Genomic DNA, 24210 nt, shown 5'->3' on the forward strand with positions numbered 1-24210 from the left:
AGTCTATTTATGTTTTTTATATTCATCCATTTGTTTTATAGTTTATATTCTACATATAACATCATACACTATTTGTCTTTCCCTGATTTAGTTCAATAAACATAATATTCTCCAAATCCATCCATGATTTTACAAACAGAAAAATTTCATTCTTTTTTATGGCTGAAAAGTATTTCATTGTATAAATGTGTAAATCTTTATTCACTCACACACTTGATGAACTTTTAGGTTGATCTCATAACTTGGCTATTATAAATAATGCACAATGAACTCTGGCATGCATATGTCTTTTTAAATCAGTGTTTTGCTTTCTTCAGATATATACCCAGAAGTGAAATAGCTGGATCATAGGTTTGTTCTAGTGTTAGTCTTTTGAGAAGCTTCAATGTTGCTTTCCACATGTACAAATTTACGCTCCCATCAAGAGTGTATGAGGGTTCTCTTTTCTCTAAATCTTAGCCAACATTTGTTATCTCTGGTCTTTTTGACTATGGTCATTCTGACAGGTATGAGGGGATATCTCACTGTGGTTTTGATTTGTATTTCTCTGATGATTTATGATGTTGAACATCTTATCATGTGTCTCTTGGCCATTTGTATGCCTTCTTTAGAAAAGTGTCTATTCAGGTCTTCTATTTTTCAATTGGATGATTTTTTTTTTTGAAGTCGTGTTGTATGAGCTGCTTATATATTTTGGATATTAACCCCTCATTGTTCACATCATTTGCAGATATTTTCTCCAATTCAGTAGGCTGGCTTTTTATTTCACTGATGGTTTCTTTTGCTATGCAAAAAATTAATGAGGCCCCATTTATTTTTATTTTTAAAAGACTTTTTGTGGACAATTTTTTTAAAATTTAAATGAATTTGTTGCAATATTCCTTCTTCTTCTTCTTATATGTTTTGGATTTTTGGCCACAAGGGCTGTGAGATCCCAGTTTCTCAACCAGGAATCAAATCTGTATCCCTTGCATTGGTAGGCAAAGTTTTAACCACTGGACTGCCAGGGAAGTCCTATTTTTGCTTTTATATTTATTTTTGCCTTAGAAGACAGATACAAAAATATTGCTATGATTTACATCAGAGTGTTCTGCCTATATTTTCTTCTAAGTACATCTGGAAGTTCTCAGTTCACATGCTGCTGAAACCTAGATTGAAGAATTTTGAACATAATCTTGCTAGTATGTGAAATGAGTGCAATTTGTATGGTAATTTGAACATTTTTTGGTATTACCTTTCTTTGGGATTAGAATGAAAACTGCAAAGAGGACACTGATAGATGGAGAAATATACCATGTTCATGGATTGGAAGAATCAATACAGTGAAAAATGAGTATACTACCCAAAGCAATCTACAGATTCAATGCAATCCCTATCAAGCTACCAGTGATATTTTTCACAGAACAAGAACAAATAATTTCAAGATTTGTATGGAAATACGAAAAACCTCGAATAGCCAAAGCAATCTTGAGAAATAAGAATGGAACTGGAGGAATCAACTTGCCTGACTTCAGGCTCTACTACAAAGTCACAGTCATCAAGACAGTATGTTACTGGCACAAAGACAGAAATATAGATCAATGGAACAAAATAGAAAGCCCAGAGAAAAATCCACACACCTATGGACACCTTATCTTCTTCGACAAAGGAGGCAAGAATATACAATGGAGTAAAGACAATCTCTTTAACAAGTGGTGCTGGGAAAACTGGTCAACCACTTGTAAAAGAAGGAAACTAGATCACTGTAACACCACACACAAAAATAAACTCAAAATGGATTAAAGATCTAAATGTAAGACCAGAAACTATAAAACTCCTAGAGGAGAACATAGGCAAAACACTCTCCGACATAAATCACAGCAGGATCCTCTATGATCCACCTCCTAGAATACTGGAAATAAAAGCAAAAATAAACAAATGGGATCTAATTAAAATTAAAAGCTTCTGCACAACAAAGGAAACTATAAGCAAGGTGAAAAGACAGCCTTCTGAATGGGAGAAAATAATAGCAAATGAAGCAACTGACAAGCAACTGATCTCAAAAATATACAAGCAACTTATGCAGCTCAATTCCAGAAAAATAAATGACTCAGTCAAAAAATGGGCCAAAGAACTAAATAGACATTTCTCCAAAGAAGACATACGGATGGCTAACAAACTCATGAAAAGATGCTCAACATCACTCATTATCAGAGAAATGCAAATCAAGACCACAATGAGGTACCATTTCACACCAGTCAGAATGGCTGCTATCCAAAAGTCTACAAGCAATAAATGCTGGAGAGGGTGTGAAGAAAAGGGAACCCTCTTACACTGTTGGTGGGAATGCAAACTAGTACAGCCACTATGGAGAACAGTGTGGAGATTCCTTAAAAAACTGGAAATAGAATTGCCTTATGACCCAGGAATCCCACTGCTGGGCATACACACCGAGGAAACCAGAATTGAAAGAGACACGTGTACCCCCAATGTTCATCACAGCACTGTTTATAATAGCCAGGACATGGAAGCAACCTAGATGTCCATCAGAAGATGAATGGATAAGAAAGCTGTGGTACGTATACACATGGAGTATTACTCAGCCATTAAAAAGAATACATTTGAATCAGTTCTAATGAGATGGGTGAAACTGGAGCCTAGTATACAGAGTGAAGTAAGCCAGAAATAAAAACACCAATACAGTATAATAACACATATATATGGAATTTAGAAAGATGGTAATGATAACCCTGTATGTGAGACAGCAAAAGAGACACAGATGTATAGAACAGACTTTTGGACTCTGGGAGAGGGAGAGGGTGAGATGATTTGGGAGAATGGCATTGAAACACGTATACTATCATGTAAGAAACGAATTGTCAGTCTAGGTTTGATACAGGGTATAGGATGCTTGGGGCTGGTGCATGGGGATGATCCAGAGAAATGATATGGGGTGGGAGGTGGGAGGGGGGTTCAGGGTTGGGAACTCTTGTACACCCGTGGTGGATTCATGTCAGTGTATGGCAAAACCAACCCAGTATTGTAAAGTAAAATAAAGTAAAAATAAAAATTAAAAAATAAAAGCTTTGAGAGAAAAAAAAAAAACTTTAAAATTTAAAAAAAAAAAAAGGAATGAAAACTGACCTTTTCCAGTCCTGAGGCCATTGCTAGTTTTCCAAATTGCTGGCATGAATGCAGCGCTTTAACAGCATCATCGTTTAGGATTGAAACAGCTCAGCTGGAATACCATCCCCTCCACTAACTTTGTTCATAGTAATGGGAGGAATTGAAGGCTGGAGGAGAAGGGGACGACAGAGGATGAGATGGCTAGATGGCATCACTGACTCGATGGACATGAGTCTGAGTGAACTCCGGGAGTTGGTGGTGGACAGGGAGGCCTGGCATGCTGCAATTCATGGGGTCGCAAAGAGTCGGACACAACTGAGTGACTGAACTGAACTGAATGCTTCCTAAGGCCCACTTGACTTCACACTCCAGGATGTCTGGCTTTATGCAGGTGACAACACCATCATGGTTATCTGGGTTATTAAGAGCTTTTTTGTACAGTTCTTCAGTTTATTCTTGCCAACTTTTCTTAATCTCTTCTACTTCTGTTATGTACTTGCTGCTTTTGTCCTTTACTGTGCCTATCTTTGCATGAAGTGTTCCCTTGGTATCTCCAACTTTATTAAAGAGAACCCTCGTCTTTCCCATTCTACTGTTTGCCTCTGTTTCTTTGCATTGTTCACTTAAGCAGGCTTTCTTATCTATCCTTATCTATCCTTGCTATTGTCTGGAACTCTGCATTCAGTAGGTGACAGTGGCAGTGGTGAGGCCAGGATACCCTCTGCTCCTGGGCATCCTCCAGCATTAGAATCCTCCAGTTTCAGCCTTCCACAGACCCCCTTCCCACCCACTCCAGCAGGGCCTTTGCCTCCACCCTTGGGCACACAGTGACCGATACTTGATGGAAAATGAAGGTTTACATGCTTAACAAGGACCAGCATGGGACAACCAGGACACCAGGAATGTCATCCAGCTACATTAAGTGGCTGAAGGCCATGTCTCTGCTAGCTAGGGCCTGACATATCATAGTCCACTGGAGAAGGGAATGGCAAAGCACTTCAGTATTCTTGCCTTGAGAATCCGATGAACAGTATAAAAAGGTAAAAATATGACACTGAAAGATGATCCCTCCCCCAAGTCAGTAGATGGTCAAAATACTACTGGGGAAGAGCAGAGAAAGAGCTACAGAAAGAATGAAGAGGCTGACCAAAGTGGAAACACCCAGTTGTGGTTTCATCTGATAGTGAAAGTAAAGTCTGAAGCTATAAAGAATACTATTGCATAGGAATCTGGAATGCTAGGTCCATAATTTAAGATAAATTGGATGTGGTCAAATGAGACAGCCAAAGTAGACACTGACATTTTAGGAATCAGTGAACTAAAATGGACAGGAATGGGTGAATTTAATTCAGATAACCATTATATCTACTCCTATGGGCAAGAATCCCTTACAAGGAATGGAGTAGACCTCATAGTCAACAAAAGAGTCTGAAATGCAGTACTTGGTTGCAATCTCAAAAATGACAGAATGATCTCAGTTTGTTTCCATGGCAAACTATTTACTATCACAGTAATCCAATCTATGTGCCAACCAATAATGCTGAAGAAGCTGAAGTTGAATAGTTCCATGAAGACCTACAAGACTTCCAAGAATTAACACCAAAATAGGATGTCCCTTTTCATCATAAGGGACTGAAATGCAGAAGTAGGAAATCGAGAGATACCTGGAGTAACAGACAAGTTTGGCCTTGGAGGACAAAGTGAAGCAAGGCAAAGGCTAACAATTGTGCCAAGAGAATGCACTGGTCATAGCAAACACTCTCTTCCAACAACACAAGAGATGACTCTGACACATGAACATCACCAGATGGCCAGCAGCGAAGTCACATTGATTATATTCTCAGCAGCCAAAAATGTAGAAGCATTACACAGTCAGCAAAAACGAGATCTATGGCTCAGATCATCAGCATCTTGTTGCAAAATTCAGACTTAAATTGAAAAAAGTAGGGAAAGACACTAGGCCATTTAAGACCTAAATCAAATAATTTATGATTATACAGTAGGGGTGATGAATATATTCAAGGGACTCAATCTGGTAGACAGAGTGCCTGAAGAACTATGGACAGAGCTTCATAACGTTGTACAGGAGGTGGTGACCAAAACCATCCCCAAGAAAAAGAAATGCAAGAAGGCAATGTGGTTGTCAGAAGAGGCCTTACATATAGCTGACATAGACTCGCAAGTCTCACAAATTTCTCTCTTAGAACTGCTTTTGCTGTGTCCCATAGGTATCAGATCATTGTGCTTTTTAGTTTATTTGTTTTCATTTGTTTCCGAGTATTTTTTATTTCTTATTTTTTCAGTGGCTGTTCAGTAGCATATTATTTAACCTCCATGTCTTTATATTTTCTGAGATTTTTTTTCTTGTAGTTGATTTATAGAGTCATATCTTTGTGGCCAGAAAAGATGCATGACATTACTCTAATGTTCTTGAATTTAATGAAACATTTTTTTTTCCCTCGCATGTGGTCTATCCTGCTTAAGTGCTCAATGTACACTTGAAAGGAATGTTTTTGATTGTTTTTTGCTGTTTGGGGACTAGATTTCTATAGATCTACTAATATCTATTAAGTCCATTGGTCTAATGTGTTATTTAAGGTCTGTGTTTCCTTACTGATTCTCTGTCTGATCTGTCCATTGCTGTAAGTGGGATCTTAAAGTCCCCAACTATTATGTTTCTGTCAATTACTCCCTTTATGTCTGTTGTTATTCGCTTTATGTATTCAGGTGTTCCTATGTTGCATGCGTATACACTGTTGTATCTTCATCTCGGAATGATACTTTAATCATTATGTAATGTTCTTCTCAGGGCCTCGTTTTTAAATGTTCTCTAGCTTCCTATGCTCCTCTTATAACAGTTCTCATGCCACTGTTGAATATAAACATTTCTACATATTTTCATCTGTTCTCCCAGTCTCAACTTAGACTACTTTCTCTTGTTGATTCTCCAAACTCTCTTTAAGCATCATATGCATTGTGAAGATTAATGTCTGCTGCTAAGTCACTTCAGTCGTGTCCGACTCTGTGCGACCCCATAGACAGCAGCCCACCAGGCTTCCCCATCCCTGGGATTCTTCAGGCAAGAACACTGGAGTGGGTTGCCATTTCCTTGTCCAATGCATGAAAGTGAAAAGTCAAAGTGAAGTTGCTCAGTCGTGTCTGACCTTCAGCGACCCCATGGACTGCAGCCTTCCAGGCTCCTCCATCCATGGGATTTTCCAGGCAAGAGTACTGGAATAGGGTGCCATTGCCTTCTCCGAAAGATTAATGTCAGGCATCATTAAATGGTTCTAACTATGCCATATATATGGGGCTTACCAAGGTGCTCAGCAATAATCTGCCTGCAGTGCAGGAGGCCCAGGTTCAGTTCCTGGGTTGGCAATATCCCCTGGTGAAGGAAATGGCAACCCAATCCAGCATTCTTGACTGGGAAATCCCACAGACTGAGGAGCCTGGCAGACTGTAATCCATAGGGTAGCAGAAGAGCTGGACATGAATTGGTGAGTAAACAACAACATCGTATATATATATAACATATGCATATATATATACACATATATATTACAGCCTACTGTGCTGTAATCCATGAGGGTTGCAAAGAGTTGGACACAACTGAGTGACTGAACAATAACATATTATATAAGATCACTGAAATACACAACCTAAGACAGACAGTATACTAACACATATATATGGAATTTAGAAAGATGGTAATGATAACCTTGTATGCGAGACAGCAAAAGAGACACAGATGTACAGAGCGGTCTTTTGGACTCTGCGGGAGAGGGAGAGGGTGGGATGATTTGGGAGAATGGCATTGAAACATGTATAATATCATGTAAGAAAAGAATTGCCAGTCTATGTTTGATGCAGGATACAGGACGCTTGGGGCTGGTGCATGGGGATGACCCAGAAAGATGATATGGGGTGGGAGGTGGGAGAGGGGTTCATATTTGGGAACTCATGTACACCCGTGGTGGATTCATGTCAATGTATGGCAAAACCAATACAGTATTGTAAAGTAAAATAAAGTAAAAATTAAAATTAAAATAAAATAAAATAAGAATTGTTGCAAAACACTGAAACTATCGGCTATTAATTTATACTAATTTCTAGCTAAAGATAGTTTGCTCAGAAGACAATTACAATTCATAAGAAAGTGAATCAAGGGAAAGATGTAGGGGCAGTGCCTGATAACAAAGAAAAAAAAATCCTGAAACGACATTGATTTGTCCCAGAACTCCAGAGAAACTACAGGATTTTTCCATCTTTTGACTTAGTTTATTCTATCTTCCCCATTTGTTTTAAATATATGTTTATTCGCTGTTAATTATGAAAATGTATGTTTATTCTGGAAAAACAATGAGAACAGTGCAAAGTAAAATTGAAAGTTCCCCTGAATTTCTTTAAAAAAAAAATTGTTAGTACAACTGTTGTCACAATTAAAAGACTATAAGTTAATGAGGCATCTTTATAATTCCTATGTCCAGGACAGGCCTTAAAATATAGCTGCTGCTGCTGCTGCTAAGTCGCTTTAGTCGTGTCCGACTCTGTGCGACCCCACAGACGGCAGCCCACCAGGCTCCCCTGTCCCTGGGATTCTCCAGGCAAGAACACTGGAGTGGGTTGCCATTTCCTTCTCCAATGCATGGAAGTGAAAAGTGAAAGTGAATTCACTGAGTCGTGTCCAACTCTCAGCAACCCCATGGACTGCAGACCACCAGGCTCCTACATCCATGGGATTTTCCAGGCAAGAGTACTGAAGAGGACATAACAAATCATTTGGGAAAAAAAAATGTATGTGTGACTGTCATCCATTTTTTTACTCAGCAAACCAGCATAGTTAAAACTAGGACATATCATGTGCTGCCTTAATGCCAACTCTGGGCCTAGCTTCATAAAGACATAGGGCTCTCAAGAACTGTTTACTCTTAGCTGGCATGGAGTGGTCAACTAAATATACTTAACAATTCAAAGCTAAACTGCATCCATTCTGAAGTAGTTGAGTCAATTTAATGGCAAATAATAAATCTAAAAGATGGGAAAATATCTAGGTGATATTCTGCTTAACTGCCACCACACCGGTATCTTTTTCCAGTCTTTTCTTTTTTAGCTTTTAGTTTCTGTCTTGCTTTATTCACCATATAAATACATTATATCTCTATGCTATTTCAACCTGCATTTGTTGATATGCCAATCTCTAGGCCACGTTGTCTTGAATGAAATACATTTTCCCCTGTCTCTATTAGCTTAATGATGGTATGTCCCTTGTTTCAACATTTTACCATCTGAGAAATGACTCTTGAATGTAGGCTGAGTGGTTTTAATTTCACCTTAGAAAGGGGCAAGAAGAAAATGGTCTCAACAAATCCAAGTGTTTAGATTTATAGGTAAGCATCGCTCTTGCAGGTGCTTCTGAATTATAAAAGAGAAATACAATTTTCTCTACTACAATAGCAACTGGTAAACAAAATCATAAATATTCTGCTATAGTTTGATTCACACATTGACTTGGCTATTACTATTACTATTTTTTAAGTCTTTATCTATATAGACATTTATGTATATAATTGAACATAATTTGTGTATATATATTATACATACACATATGTGTATTTATTCTTTTTTTTTAGTTTTTTATTTTTTAAATTTTAAAATCTTTAATTCTTACATGCGTTCCCAAACATGAACCCCCCTCCCACCTCCCTCCCCACAACATCTCTCTGGGTTATCCCCATGCACCAGCCCCAAGCATGCTGCACCCTGCGTCAGACATAGACTAGCGATTCAATTCTTACATGATAGTATACATGTTAGAATGCCATTCTCCCAAATCATCCCACCCTCTCCCTCTCCCTCTGAGTCCAAAAGTCCGTTATACACATCTGTGTCTTTTTTCCTGTCTTGCATACAGGGTCGTCATTGCCATTTTCCTAAATTCCATATATATGTGTTAGTATACTGTATTGGTGTTTTTCTTTCTGGCTTACTTCACTCTGTATAATTGGCTCCAGTTTCATCCATCTCATCAGAACTGATTCAAATTAATTCTTTTTAACGGCTGAGTAATACTCCATAGTGTATATGTACCACAGCTTTCTTATCCATTCATCTGCTGTATTACTATTACTATTGGCTTGGCTTGTTACTATTACTAGCAACACTTCTCATATTCAATACTACAGCATTAATTTTGCTGCAATTAAAATACCACATGGTCAATGAATAGCAGAACCAGGTAAATATGCCATATTATACTACTACTACACATACAATGAACAGAGGTCAAATGGAGAATTGGGTATCAACAAGAATAAGTTGGTAACAGAACTGCACTGAGATCCTAATTTAGCCTCACCATGCAGAATTAGACTCGGAGGACCTTGGGATAGAATTAGTAGTCTTTTCAATTTTTCTTTTCTTCTGGTATTTATAAATTCTATTGCTTCTTATCTCATGAGAGATCCTGGAAATAAATCTTATTTATTTATTTATTTTTCGAAGATTGTAGGTTCCTCTAAGATCTGGTTCTTAGAATGCAGAGCAGCTAGTTAACAGTGGATGGTGGGATTTCCAAGGAAGAAGAATCAGGAAATTCCACTCCAGAAAATAAGCAGAATATTCTGGAGCCAAAGACAAACTTAACTTGGTGGGAAAGTCAATTGTGACTGAGAAAAGTTTACCAAAATCAATGCCATTAAATGTCCCTCTCCCTTCAAAACAAAATCTGACACAATAATGGGGGGAAAAAAAGACAAACAAAAAAGCAGATCTTTTTTGTAAAAAAAAAAAAGTTACCAAGTTTGGCCTTTGTTACTGCATTAGCAGAAAGGTTAGAAATATTTAAATTCTGCCTCTTTAATTAGGCAAACACACTCTTTGGTCTCTTATAGTTGCAATTCAATTGTTTTCTTATATTTCACTTGAGCCAAGAAGAAATTTTCACATTGCCAGATTTGTCAAGGTATATCCATAAATGACAGGCTTCCCAGGTGGCTCTGTGGTAAAGAATAAGGCTGCCAAGCAGGAGACACAGGTTGGATACCTGGGTCAGGAAGATCCCCTGGAGGAAATGGCAACCCGCATCAGTATTCTTACCTGAGATATCCCATGGATAGAGGGGCCTAGTGGGCTATAGTCCACAGGGTCGCAAAAGAGTCAGACACAACTTAGTGACTAAACAACAGTCCATAAATGATAATAGTAGGAAATGAAAGCATTTTAAGAAACAAAACTAATAAATAATATTTCTGGTTCACTTCCACACAACAGCAAAATCAAACCTTTGTTAATGACTACAAATATAAGTAGTAAGCTATACCATGCTTTTAATCCAATGTGGCTGTCCTGTATTTTCCAATGCAGCAACAGTTTGACTACTTTGTTCAAATTTCTACAAGAATACATAGTTTCATCATATACATATTCATGGGTATGTATCTTGTCCCCACATCTAAGCACCTCCACCAACCACCTCCCAAGACCTGGGTTACCAAGCTTAGGCTTTCTAATCACTTTCTATTTCCATGTGAACCAAAGTATTAATTTAGAAGTATGCCTTGTCCTAAGATTTCTTCCTCTTTTCTAGGTGCTTGAAGAATATTGTACTGGGGCTTAACAGGCTGCTAAATGTTCACTTAACATCCGTCCTCTGCTTAACATTTCCCAACATGCAGCATATGATTCCCAACCCTAGAACACCATCCTTCCAATTTCTTCCTAATTACAAACTTCCTGCCCAGCATGTTTCCATTAAGAAAGCTGGAAATACTAAGGTTGAAAAAAACTTTAGAAATAGTTGATCCATAAGATAAGAAAGCTATTTTTACTAAAGAAACTTTAGGTAGATGTCAATAGAAGATTCAATGTTGAAGTTGAAAATAGACCATAATATATCAATTCTAAAAAATTCTTATATATGTTTTGACCCCTGAAGACCCTATTACTGTAGACAACAGTAAAGGAGAAGAAAGAGAAAGTGAAATAGAAAGATCATCAAGGTCTGAAAGCAAAATTTGAATTTTTTAATCTAAATTCTATTCCTCCAAATTTAGAAAAGTAAGCATAGTCATGTCTATCCTGGAAGAGAAAGTGTGTAAATTTTCACTTTCCAAAAGAGACAATAGAGAAGGAAAAAATTCACCTATTAAATAATTCTAGCCCTATAAATGCAGCACTGTAACTTCAATTGTTGAAGCAAATTCTAAGGAGTCTGTAAAGATGATCCCTCTGTTAGTCATACAATGAATCATAGAAGGCTATGGTCATGGCCTCTGAAATGATGAGAGGCCATGTCACACAAAAAAGGCACCTGGTATGAAAAACTTCACAGGATAAAATGGACATATCTCCACAATAAGAAAGCTCACACCTCTCTCTCAAACCAAGTTCTACAGTAGAGAAATGTACATGCACATTCTCAAGGAAGCATTTCCATCTTGACCACTTCTACAGCGGGCACTGCTGAGTGCCCCTCCAATGTGTCTGGTACCGACCATACATTTTTTCTAGACTGGAAGCATTACTGCACACTCAGCTTTTCAATCCATTGACTTAAGTAAATCTGGGCCAGTTTTTCAGTTCTTATATATTATCACCATGCCAAACTCTGAAACAAAAGGACTGTATACACCTAATGAAAGCCTACCATGAAGAAAGTTGTTTTTCCTCCCCCACTTTCTTCCTTATTATTTTCTTATTATTTAAACTCTGGCAATTAGAGAATGGATCTTTGATATCTGAAAATGATATTTCTGTAGAAGTTCTCACATTCACAAAAAAAAATCTCTCTTATAGAAAAAAAAAGAAAAAGAATGTTACTACCTCTTTGCCAACTGGCTGATTCCAGCATACTAGCCCCTTAGCATGTTGCATTCATTTCTGTTCCTGATTTTAGGTCTATTTTCTCGTTTAATTTTCACAATGATCCTTTGCAATTGAGGAAATTATTAACACTAGTATTTTTTAACTATTCCTAAGTATTGCAAGTAGCAGGACTTAAGGATAGTTGGCAAATAGGCAATAAAATTTTAAACTTGTGAATGCTGAAGGTCCATTATACCAAGGAGAATATGAGGAGATGGTATTGGAATGCATTTCCATTCTAATCAGCAGCAGACTCTGGCCCCGGCACTGGCTGCCTACCTTCCTTGGCCCTCTGTGCTGTGGACGCTGGTGTGCTCTGGGCACAGTACACTTCTCGGGTCTGGATCCCACCTCCACAAATGGGTCCCGTCTCATGCCAGTGGAGGTATTGCTGCTCGAGAAGGAGAGAGACTTGGCATTCTTTCCATTCAGAGGTCTTCCAGGAATACCTGTTTGGTGTGGTTTGTTTAAAAGAAGAAGAAGAAGTAAGGAAAACACAGAATTCAACAGGAAACTTAAGTTATTGACATCAAATGTATGTAATCATCTCTTTCTTTTTTTTTTTTTTCATCTTTCTTTCTAGTATCAAATCTTTGCCTATGGATAAAGACATTTACCAGCTTTGTATACTAAACCTCTTTTATTTCCTTGAGAAAAAGTAGGCATTCTATCATGCTAATAGCACAGGACCAGAAGATCGAATGAAGGAAAATATGGATAAATAGTAGAGATGTCTCAGCCTTAAAGCTCTAAGAGAATAAAGAATCAGAGAAAGGACCCTGGTAGTCCAGTGCTTAAGACTCTATGTTTCTAATGCAACAGGTGTGGGTTTGATCCATAGCTGGGGGACTAAGATCCCACATGCCACATGGCATGGCCAAAAGAGAGGAAGGAGCTGGAAACCAAATGAGCTTAATTCCCAGCAGCTGAACTCATCATGGGATATAATTTCACAAACTTTTATATGACTTGGTGTGAAAGTTGGGCTTTCTTTTTTAATTAGTAGGACAGTGTATGAATGTGTGAGTATATTATTTTAAATGAACAGACTACACCCAACTTTTCAACCTTATTGTTACAGGTATTTCTCAGTTCGACCCCATTGAAATAAAGTTATATATATTAAAAATGAGTTCACCATCAGTTCAGTTCAGTCACTCAGTCATATCCGACTCTTTGTGACCCTGTGGACTGCAGCACACCAGGCTTCCCTGTCCATCACCAATTCCTGGAGCTTGCTCAAATTCACATCCGTAGAGTCAGTGATGCCATCCAATCATTTCATCCTCTGTCATCCCCTTCTCTTCCTGCCTTCAATCTTTCCCAGCATCAGGGTCTTTTCCAGTGAATCAATTCTTCTAATCAGGTGGCCAAAGTATTGGAGCTTCAGCATCAGTCCTTCCAATGAATATTCAGTACTTATTTCCTTTAGGTTTGACTGATTTGATATCCTTGCTGTCCAAGGGACTTTCAAAAAGTCTTCTCCAACACCACAGTTCAAAAGCATCAATTCTTTGGTGCTCAGCTTCCATGCACCACTATATTTAATTGGTGAGTTGTTTGTCTTTTTTTCACAGGTATACAGACATGCCATTGTTATACTGACTTAGAATATGTCTTCTTGGTTTACATCTGATTGAGATACACAGTGATAGACATGCCCATGAACACACAAATAAGGGGGAAGACATACTGAAGTTTCTACACAACTTACAGAAAATAAAACAACGATAAAAGTGCTACATTCATACCTAGAGAATGCTTTCAGACAGAATCTCCTTTTGTGGTTTATGAGAGCGTTCCTCAAGCCCATGGCATTAATATAACCCAAGAGAATTCACATAAATATCAGCAAACTAATTAGTTACTGGAGTAACAAACCAAACCTAAGAACATTCTCATATCTGCTGTCCCATTTCATGTCTTAGGAAAAATTTCTCAGTTTGGGGATTGTTCAAAGAAAAAAAATAGCACTAAAAAAAATAAACACACCTCACCAAGGCCCTGGCCTTATAAAAACTAGAGTAAAACCGAAATCAAGTAACAGACATCAAAATCAGGAAGAAACTCTCTAAAATATGTAAGAGTGAGCAAAGCCCTTGACAAGGAGGGTGGTTGTCATTCTAAAAAGCTTGAAAGCTGAGGATCATCAGTCTTGTGAAAAGCCCATTGTAGTAAAAGAATTTGGAAAATCCTGCAGGGTTTGTTGTAACAAACAAAGGATTCTGCTCCCTTTGCCTCACTACTTCATTCTCACAGAGTTTTCCAAGTGAAAATCAGTCAGAGAGCTGGACAAGAGTCTGACGTGTAGAGCTAAGTCCTGCTTACACTAGGTGAATATAGACAATAATATGTTTCTAATTCCTGGGCATGAAAGATTGAGAAAAGTCTAAGTCTTTCCAGAGATGGTCCTTCTCCAGAGGTAATGATCCAAAGCTCTTTCTCCTCCCTAGACAGAGGGGTCACCTAGACTTCACGGTCACAAAGGCAGAAGGCTTGTTTCTTGTGTCTCTGAGTCTCGAGGCACAGGTAAGTTCTCTTGTTTCTGGACTCTAAGGCAAGGCACGGTATGGTAGGGGTGGGTTAGCTGGACAGTTACCACATTCTCATTTCAAATCCTCTCCCCACACTGATTGCCTAAAAGGGCTCTCTAGCTATTAAGCAGGTCAGATGCAGTCCTACCCTACGGCTCCTATAGCAAATAAGGCGGGAAAAAGGTGCAGTAAGGTGTGGACGACAAGCATGCTTCGGAATCAAACAGACATGGTTTGAATCTGAGCCTTTCCACTTACTAGTCATGTGACTTTGGCTCAGTGCTATTTTCCTAGCTGTAAAATAAGGGTAATAACACTGAATGTGGATCAAAGCACATAACAAATGTTCAATAAATGTTAATTCCCTTTTTAATGTCCTTTTACACCTGTTGTTTGGTCTCCTGCTGACATAGAAAACACATACACACACACACACACACACACACACACACCCAACATTGTACTTATGAGAACTTAATTGCTTTTATCAGAAGTTAATATTAGGGATCCAGGAATGCCATAGTCTTACCTCGAAGAATCAAAAGTCAGTAAAGAGCATAAAAAAAAAAAAAACTTAGAGCATTTAGAACCATAGCAAGTCATGTCAATTTGTTCACTTGTTTGAAAGGAATGGGCCATGCTGCATAAACTGCTTTTTCAATTAATTTGTCATGACCAAATGGAGGAATTTTGGAAGTCATTTTAGAGATAAATGAAAAGAAAAGTTTAATGACTATGGTTTCCTATAAAGTAACAAAAACCCTATTGGTAGCTCTTTAACCAAAAACATCCAAATTCCATTCACTGGCAAACAACAAATTCTCTAAAAAAAGAAAAAATAAGACATTTATCATGATTGCTATTGCTTACCACCTCAGAGAAAATACCAACCTAGCAAGAGGCAAAGGAAAAAGCACACTAGTGAAGGACTTTATTCCTTTTAACATGCTGGTCTTTTCATAGTCTTTGCTTTTTTATTTTTATTTTTTTTCAAATGCAGTATGTTCAGTCACAAATCACCTAGAAGCCAAGAAAGCTGAACATTCTGAACTCACCCAACCTGGGAAAGTATCTCTAGCATCTGACAGAATAAGAAATCAAAGGAGTCTTCTCAGCTAAATGTTGCCTGCTATCTCCCTCAGAGGCTGTGACAGGAATAGCCCTCCAGCCTCTGGACAACTTGGCTTCCTGACTGCCAGGGACATTCTCTTTAATGTCCAAGTCCACATCAAAGACCAGGCCTTTCCACCCTTTCTCTCCCAACTCTGCTGCCTTTCAAGCCTTACTTTGTCTTTCTGGTTAAGAGAGAAACAGGAGGTGTCTCAAAGGCCAAGATCCTGCCTCTTGTCGATAAAGAACACTTTGAAACCAACTGTACAAATGCCTCAAGTAAAGTAAACGGCCATGACATGAAACCAATTAGTCAGTCCTCATAGCCCCTCATGAATGGAGCTCCTCATGAACAGATCCATTTGTCTTCTCACATGGCCTGACTGAACAAGAGAGACAAGGCATTCATTTATTAAGGCTTCTAGGATATCATGACATATACCCGAAGCAATAATAACAATCAAAGTTTTCTGCATGCTAAGTCTGTTACAGGCACCGCATTAACAAATCTAGGTGTATAACTTCATGTAGTCTTCCCAACACGTCTATAAAGAGACTTGTTGAGAATATCATCAGTTAGGTTCAGTTTAGTTAAGTCACTCAGTCATGTCCGACTCTTTGCGACCCCATGGACTGAAGCACGCCATTAGAATTTGAACACTGTGGTCACATAGGATCAAATTCTAGCATTTTCAGGAGATAAGAACAAGTTAAAGAGAAAAATAAAATATAAACCAAATAAATGTATCTAATTGTAAAAATTCAAGTTTCCACAAAATGCTGAAATGACAGTTTTTTGATGACTAATGCCTTTTCACAGCCCTGAAATCAAGCTCATTATTTTGCAGCCTGGTTACTGTGAGTGTTAGGGAAACCTGCCATCAACCTTTTATGTGAAAATGATTCCAATGACCTCACCCTTAGTGAGACGTCACACTGTCAGCCACTTATATGCTGAATACCCAAGGGAAACAACTTGTGTAAGAATATTTCAGTCAATGCTAAGGTACGTATGTGAGATGGATGGCAGAAAGGAATTAAAAGTAGGACTCCCTAGGAACAGAAATAAGCCTGCCCAATAGTAAGCAAATCACTTACTCAACCATGCAGTTGTCCCTTTTTTCTTTTAAGAAGTAACTCTTGAACTCTAATTATATGTCAAGGCTGGATTCAGGCAATAGAAATGCATAACAATGATCAAGACAAAGCCCCTGACCTTGAAGAGATGATCTTCTAGTGGGGCAGACAGACAGAAACGAACCAAAACAGAAGACGGCATCAGCTAACATGTCCATCGGAGAAACATGGATGAGGAGAGCTAGTTCAATGCTGTGACCAGGAAAGCCTTCAGAATTCTGAATAAAATAAAGCAGTGGGCACAAGAAGAGGCTGACAAGGAGCACTCTAGAGGAGAGTACGTTCAAAGGCCCCAGGGAAGGAGAGTGCTTTGCACTTGGTAGGAAAGCTCAGAAGCCAGTGTTGTTGGAACCAGAAGGTCAAGGTAGGAGGGAGAAAGAGGGAGAGGCAGGCAGGGGCCAGGCTACGGAGGGAGAACTATGAGTGTTATTCCAAATGTGCTAGGAAATCACTGTCAAGTTTTGAGGAGGGTGAAAGAGTCATCCTGGCCACTGACTGAAGGACATACTGCAGGGGAGTGGAAAAAGGGAGATAAACTTAGAGGCATTTGTTACTCTCGGAAACATGCTGCTGAAGCTTCAGTTGGGGCACTCACGGTGAATATGAGAAGTGATCAGACTCTGGATCTTCTGTGAAGGTGGAGACAGCCTTCTGGTGATTAGATGTGGGTGGGAGAGGACTTCCCCAGTGGCTCAGCGGGTAAAGAATCTGCCTTCAAAGCAGGAGACACAGGAGATGCAGGTTCGATTCCTGGGTCAGGAAGATCCCCTGGAGAAGGAAAGGGCAACCCACTCCAATATTCTTGCCTGAAAAATCCCAACGACAGAGGAGTCTGGCAGGCTAGAGTCCATGGGATCGCAAAGAGTCGGACACGACTGAGCAACTAAGCACAAGTGGGAGAGAAAGAGAGGAGTGGGGAATAATTCCAGGAACTTGCCTGGTGGTCCAGTGGCTAAACAGTTGTACTCCCAATGCAGGGGTCCCAGGTTCAGCGCTGTTCAGGGAACTAGCTTTCTCATGTCTCAACTAAGAGTTTGCATGCCATGACCAAAGATTCTGTATGCCACAAGTGAGACCAGGTGTAGCCATATTAAATAAATAAATAAAAAAGAATGATTCCAAATTACTTTGCCCCAAGTACTAGCAGCATAATTTCTTGGCACTGAATTCTTACCTGAAACAGCCCAGGAAAGGAGACAAGAACTCAGATATCAGGTAAATGAATAAAACCTGAATTTCACTTCTATACTCTGCTTCCTGAAGCTGTCTCCCACACCTGGAACTCACTAGCCAATTTCTTCATATGTCCCCCATAATTTAAGTCTACTCTTAGGAAATAGTCAATAAATATATTCACGGGATACATAATACGTTACACATGTGTGCTTGCTCAGTCATGTCCAACCCTTTGCCACCCCATGGACTGTAGCCTGCCTGGCTCCTCTACTCATGGAATTTTCCAGGCAAGATTACTGAAGTGGGTTGCCATTTCTTACTCCAGGGGATCTTCCCAACACAGGGATCGAATTCAGGTCTCTTGCGATTCCTGCATTGGCAGGCGAATTCTTTACCAACTGTGTCACATGGGAAGCTCCATATATTAAGAGTTATTATTAAATATTTCATCATTCTGAAAAGGTATATGCAATTTACAAGAAGAAATCAAGATTAAAACCAAAGAAAGAAATCTCTAGTGGTGGGAATACATATTTCCACAAAGAAATAGAGGAGACAATTTCTGGATTAGGAAAAGCTCCCCAAGGCCTGGAAATCTCATCCTCTGGGTAGCCAGCTTGTCTTCCTGAGCGTACTGCTGTTTAACCCTAGGAAACCTGTACTCAAACTATTCTCCAAATTTATGGGGGAAGGCTAGAAGGGGTAAGGAATGAATGCATTGCTCTGAAGCAAGGAATAGAGACATTCTAAATTAGCAAAGTCAAATTAGAAAAGTAGGTACATTTAGTGACTATTTAAAAAAGACTTTCATCCTACTAAGGTGACATAAACTGATTTTAATAGCAGTAGTATGGCAAGACCATCAGAGTTTTATAGCAACCCTTGCCCTTTAGAATGCATGCTTTGTCACTTTCAGAAGGCTTAGAATTGCTTACAAAGTGTGGATTTCTTTTCTCCTTCTAAAGGCTTAGATCTAAAGCAAAGCAACACGGAATAGAATCTTCAGTGATCTAACAATGACAGATTGAAAGAATAATTGCATTGGTGAATGGTCATGTTTTGGCTAAGCACATATAGCTTTGCAAACACTCCTGGAATTGAAACCCTAGCACAATGTATTCAAATTAAATATGCGTATATTAAAAATCAGTGTACTGCAGCATGACTAATTTATGATAATGTCTGTTGTCCTTTTAAAATTGTAAATGCATTTAGAAAAGAATTAAGTTGTCATTTTTTGCTGAACAGACAACCAAAATAAAGAGAACTGATCGAGCTTTATGTGTTTTACGCTCTAGTAATTTTTTATTGAATAGAGTGGGACTATTGATTATGGTAAGCTACTCTCAAGTGCAAAGCTCTTCGCTCTTCAGCAGATGACTCTGCCAGTCAAACTCCATGTATGCATTATTAATAGATTTCTATCACTACGCACAGCACTTAGCAGTACGTTAACTTTCTTACACTAACAGGGGAACAAATCTTCCATCCAGGAGAAATGAAAGCGGTACAACAGGGACTCATGAAAAAATATGCACCAATAAAAGATGGACTCAATAAAAAGGCATCCGTCTTCTGCTGAAACAATTTACAGATTCTTTGAAACTGCTATTTCTTTCCCAAACAGATTCTCCTGAGGGTTTCAGGTCATGACTTCTTTACTACTCAAGTGCTGTAGAAAAAGCTGCTTAATTAAAACAATTTTAAAAAGCTTCCTTAAAAAACTCATTAATTCATTTAACCACCATTTATTGAGCTTCTATTATGTGCAAGGTGTTACTATAGTAGACAACCAGTGGGAAAAGATCAGCAGATGTGGTAGGCAATGCAAGTGCCATTCTTTTCCAGAAGCCAGACTTTTACAAATGAAGAATCCACCTGAAATATGGGAGACCCAGGTTCAATCCCTGGGCCAGGAAGATCCTCTGGAGAAGGAAATGGCAACCCACTCCAGTATTCTTGCCTGGGAAATCCCATGGACAGAGAAGCCTGGTGAGCTACAGTCTAAGGGGTGGCAAAGAGTCGGACATGACTGACTAACACTAATTAATTGTGATCTCATTTCTCACCCTTCTTGAACCTACTCTTACAACGAATGATGACAGCAACTTCTTTTCTGGAAATCCAGACACACTTAGCAAAAGCAAGGCAGCCACTGGGGAACACTTTCCATCAAGTTCTGTGTGTCCATTCCTTCCCTGGGGAGATGTCCATGTTGAATATTCTTTATGAAGCCAATTTTAGATGCCTGTTATACAAACTGACTTGAATGATTCACACATGTCATATTAAGTATCAGTATGGAATAAAGCACCCTGTGCATAAAATTGTTCTGTTACTGACCTACATTTGATGATCTATCCATTGTCTGCTGAGTATTTACTCTAAGCCAGACATTTTTATAGATGCTACCCACTCTGAAGTAGAAGAGGCAGGAAAAAAAAAAAACTAACAAAAAATCCATATGTTTGGGATGAGTTATGGGAACATTACCAACTATTAAACACTTTTAAAGAACATAGTTATAAGGTTAAAGACATGCTAGTTTTTAATGAGAGTAGTATACAAGAATCTTAAAATGAATAAACTATGACAGACTGAAATTTTCTGAGTCCTCCACTAATCAGCACAGTGAAGGCTAAGCAGATGTTTAACAAACATCTCTTTAAGACACAACATCCCTCTTCTAACACTCACTTCATTCAATGGGCAAAGGAAGCCCAAATACTAAGCCAACTTTTATCCACCATCCCTTCTCTTGGCACCATTACTTGGCTTTAACACTCATCTAAAAAAAAAAAAAAAGTTATCAATTGATCCTCAGAGTTTTCTCAGGAAAAATAACTTTATCTAGATCATGTTCAATACCTTAAAGAGAAAATAGGAAGGAACAGCCTGACCACAGCAGGTTGTTTTAAAAGCACATCAAAGTGTGTAGAAGACCCACATAGACCTCTCAAAGTCTGCACAGACAGACCTTTTGCGAAGAATCTCTAGTTCACCCAAAACAGAGATAAATTAACACATACTAGAGGTAGGGAAAGAAAGTTTATGAGGCCTCATATTTTTCAGTGTCAGACCAGAGTGTTGAAGCAATGTTTAGGAAATTGTTTTTCTGGGCAGTAATTCACACACTCTATGTAAAATATCAGCCATACAGTGTCTGCCTAGAGATCTTCTTAAAAGTTTTACTCTATATTGGTCACTGTTACCTTTTAAAATCACTGTCTTATATTAAATTTCAAATGTTAAATTAACATTTAAGAAATACAACAGTCATTTCAGTGTGAAAGCTGTTGTCTCCTGGGGAGATTGTGGAAGTTGCTGGTAGGTCATCCAAGGTGTCAATTCCAAGATGCTGACATTTTTCAGTATTCTTGTCTGTTACTGTGTGTTCAGCCAGAACAGGCTCTCTGCTTAAGTACAGAGGGTCTGGAGTCATAGCTGTTGTAACATCAGGTCAGGTCCCAGCTGTCTGTGTCCTCTGCCTTTTCTTATGCTATCCAGTAACCAGAGGTTCAAAATTGGGGAAGGAGTATGTCAAGGCTGTATATTGTCACCCTGCTTATTTAACTTATATGCAGAGTACATCATGCAAAATGCTGGACTGGATGAAGCACAAGCTGGAATCAAGATTGCTGGGAGGAATATCAATAACCTCAGATATGCAGATAGCATCACTCTTATGGGAGAAAGTGAAGAGGAGCTAAAGAGCCTCTTGATGAAAGTGAAAGAGGAGAGTGAAAAAGCTGGCTTAAAACTCTACATTCAAAAAATGAAGGGCATAGCCTCTGTTCCCATCACTTCATGGAAAATAGATGGGAAAACAGCATCCTTTTGAAAATAAACTTAAGGCTATATGTGTGTGTACATGAGTGTGTGTGTTAGTTGCTCAGTCGTGTACGACTCTGTGAAAGCAGCCTTAAGCTCTTTCTCTCACAAAGATCCTAAAGCTACACTGCTAACTCCCTTATATAGTTGACTCTTGAACAACTATAAGAGGTGATGATATTCCACATAGTCAAAAACTTGGGTCTGTTAGTCCATCCTTTGTATCCAAGGTTCTCTATCCATGAAATCAACCAACCTCAGCTTGTGCAGTGCTGTATTATTTAGTATTGAAAAAGTCTGCGTCTAAGAGGACCTGCACATCTCAAACCCCGGTTGTTCAAGTAGCAATCGTAGTTCTAAAGTTTCCCAAGTCAGCTTAACACAGGCTGGCCTCAGCCTTTCAGGTTAACTTATGCTCAATGCCTCGAGGAATCTCCAAAGTATCCAGCGTCTGGGCACTCTTCTAGCAGGGGCTCTTCCTGGTCACAATTGCTTTCATGGAATCATGCCTTAGGGACTGGCACTCACAGTGTTCAAGCGAAAATGTTGATTAGTGGAGTCTAGCTAGTGAAGGGCGGAGGAGCCTGGTAGGCTGCAGTCCATGGGGTCGCTAGGAGTCAGACAGGACTTCCCTTTCACTTTTCACTTTCATGCACTGGAGAAGGAAATGGCAACCCACTCCAGTGTTCTTGCCTGGAGAATCCCAGGGACGGCGGAGCCTGGTGGGCTGCCGTCTATGGGGTCGCACAGAGTCAGACAAGACTGAAGCAATTTAGCAGCAGCGGCAGCAGCTAATGAAAAGAGTAGCCCCTGAACTACACAACTAAAAACCACTGTGAACAGTATTATTACTGGAGGAAGTAGGAAGTAAGCACATCTCTAGCTCATCTCTTCTTGGAATACATATTCTTCCTCTTATTAACTGAAATGCTAATTTCCCCACTTGCTTCAGGTCCTCCTCCAAACCTCAGTCCCTGATCCTGCTCGTTCAAATGAAGTTTCTCTAATGATACTCTAATTCTATAACCTGAGCTGGCCCCCATTACAGCATTCCAGGAATCTCTATCTTTGCCCTGTTCTAATGATTCATTTTTTTCTATATTTCATACACAAAATATATAGTTTATTTTATTTATTAAATTTATTTAGTATATATCTTCACTAAAATTTAGATCCCACAAGACAAAGGAAACTTTGTCCAATCTATTTTCTGAGGTATCCCAAACATTTAATGTAGTGCTTGGCACATGGCAAGAGTTTAAGAGTATATTTACTGAATAAAGGAAAACATCTCCTACAGCAAAGATGGTAGAAGGGTAAAACCAAGTGACATTCCAAGAGAGGACATTTTCCTACTAAGGAGAAGGATGGTGAATTAAATTTCTTGATGCATATGAAGTGCTCATGAATTCTGAGAAAGCAGAAAAGGACATTTTTGATCCCTAAGAGATTTTTGTTTCTATTTTCCTTGTTCATGATGAATTTTAATCACCAGTGTCAAACTAGAAACAAAAAGTTAACACATAGTCTTTATGCCTTCCTGAGGCAGAGGCCACTGCTCAAATCTTAGACAAATAAGAATGTCAGACAATGTTAATTTTGTTGTTGTTATTTAAGTGTGCTCCTCCCCACCACCAACTAGAATCATTAGTAAACACAACATTCTCCCTAGAAAAAACTGGTTGGTATTCAGTGAATTTTCTAAGACTCCTATCTCCTTCAAATTCACTATTTGAGAAGGTTTTTAGAAAATGTCATACTCAGTAACATTTCTACACAGCAGATCTAGAGGCCCAGGTTAACCTCCAATGAACTTTTTGTCAGGACCTGTTTTCCGATGTGAAGGTTCAATCAAATGAAGCTCAAAGTAGAAATTAATCTTGAATAAATCTTATATGCAGAGTATACCATGTGAAATGCCGGGCTGGATAAAGCACAGCTGGAATCAAGATTGCTGGGAGAAATATCAATATCCTCAGATATGAAGATGACACCACCCTTAGGGCAGAAAGTTAAGAACTGAAAAGCCTCTCGGTGAGAGTGAAAGAGGAGAGTGAAAAAGTTGGCTTAAAACTCAACATACAGAAAACTAAGATCATGGCATCTGGTCCCATCACTTCATGGGAAATAGACGGGGAAACAATGGAAACAGTGACAGACTTTGTTTTCTTGGGCTCCAAAATCACTGCAGATGGTAACTGCAGCCACAAAATTAAAAGACGCTTGCTACTTGGAAGAAAAGCTATCACTAACCTAGACAACATACTAAAAAGCAGAGACATTACTTTGCCAACAAAGGTCCAAGATTCAGACACGACTGAGTGACTGAACTGAACTGAACCAAACATATTGAAGTATTACCATTCCATGGTATTATGTTGGGAAAAACAACACGTATGAATGCATGTTCTATGTATCTATACCCTCATCTGGGTGTATGTCTTCATTGACA

At 38.9% G+C, this 24210-nt stretch overlaps 1 protein-coding gene across 1 annotated transcript in view; it reads right to left on the reverse strand.

Moving 5' to 3' along the window:
* The window catches only part of THSD7B (thrombospondin type 1 domain containing 7B), a 1055806-nt gene that overhangs the window by 654925 nt on the left and 376671 nt on the right, over positions 1-24210 (reverse strand). The window contains exon 5 of the mRNA XM_069574436.1: positions 12250-12419. Within this exon, the coding sequence (XP_069430537.1) occupies positions 12250-12419 (170 nt within the window). The remainder of the gene's footprint in view (positions 1-12249; positions 12420-24210) is intronic.

This window comes from Ovis canadensis, chromosome 2, assembly GCF_042477335.2.
Source record: "Ovis canadensis isolate MfBH-ARS-UI-01 breed Bighorn chromosome 2, ARS-UI_OviCan_v2, whole genome shotgun sequence".
Lineage (NCBI taxonomy): Eukaryota > Metazoa > Chordata > Mammalia > Artiodactyla > Bovidae > Ovis > Ovis canadensis.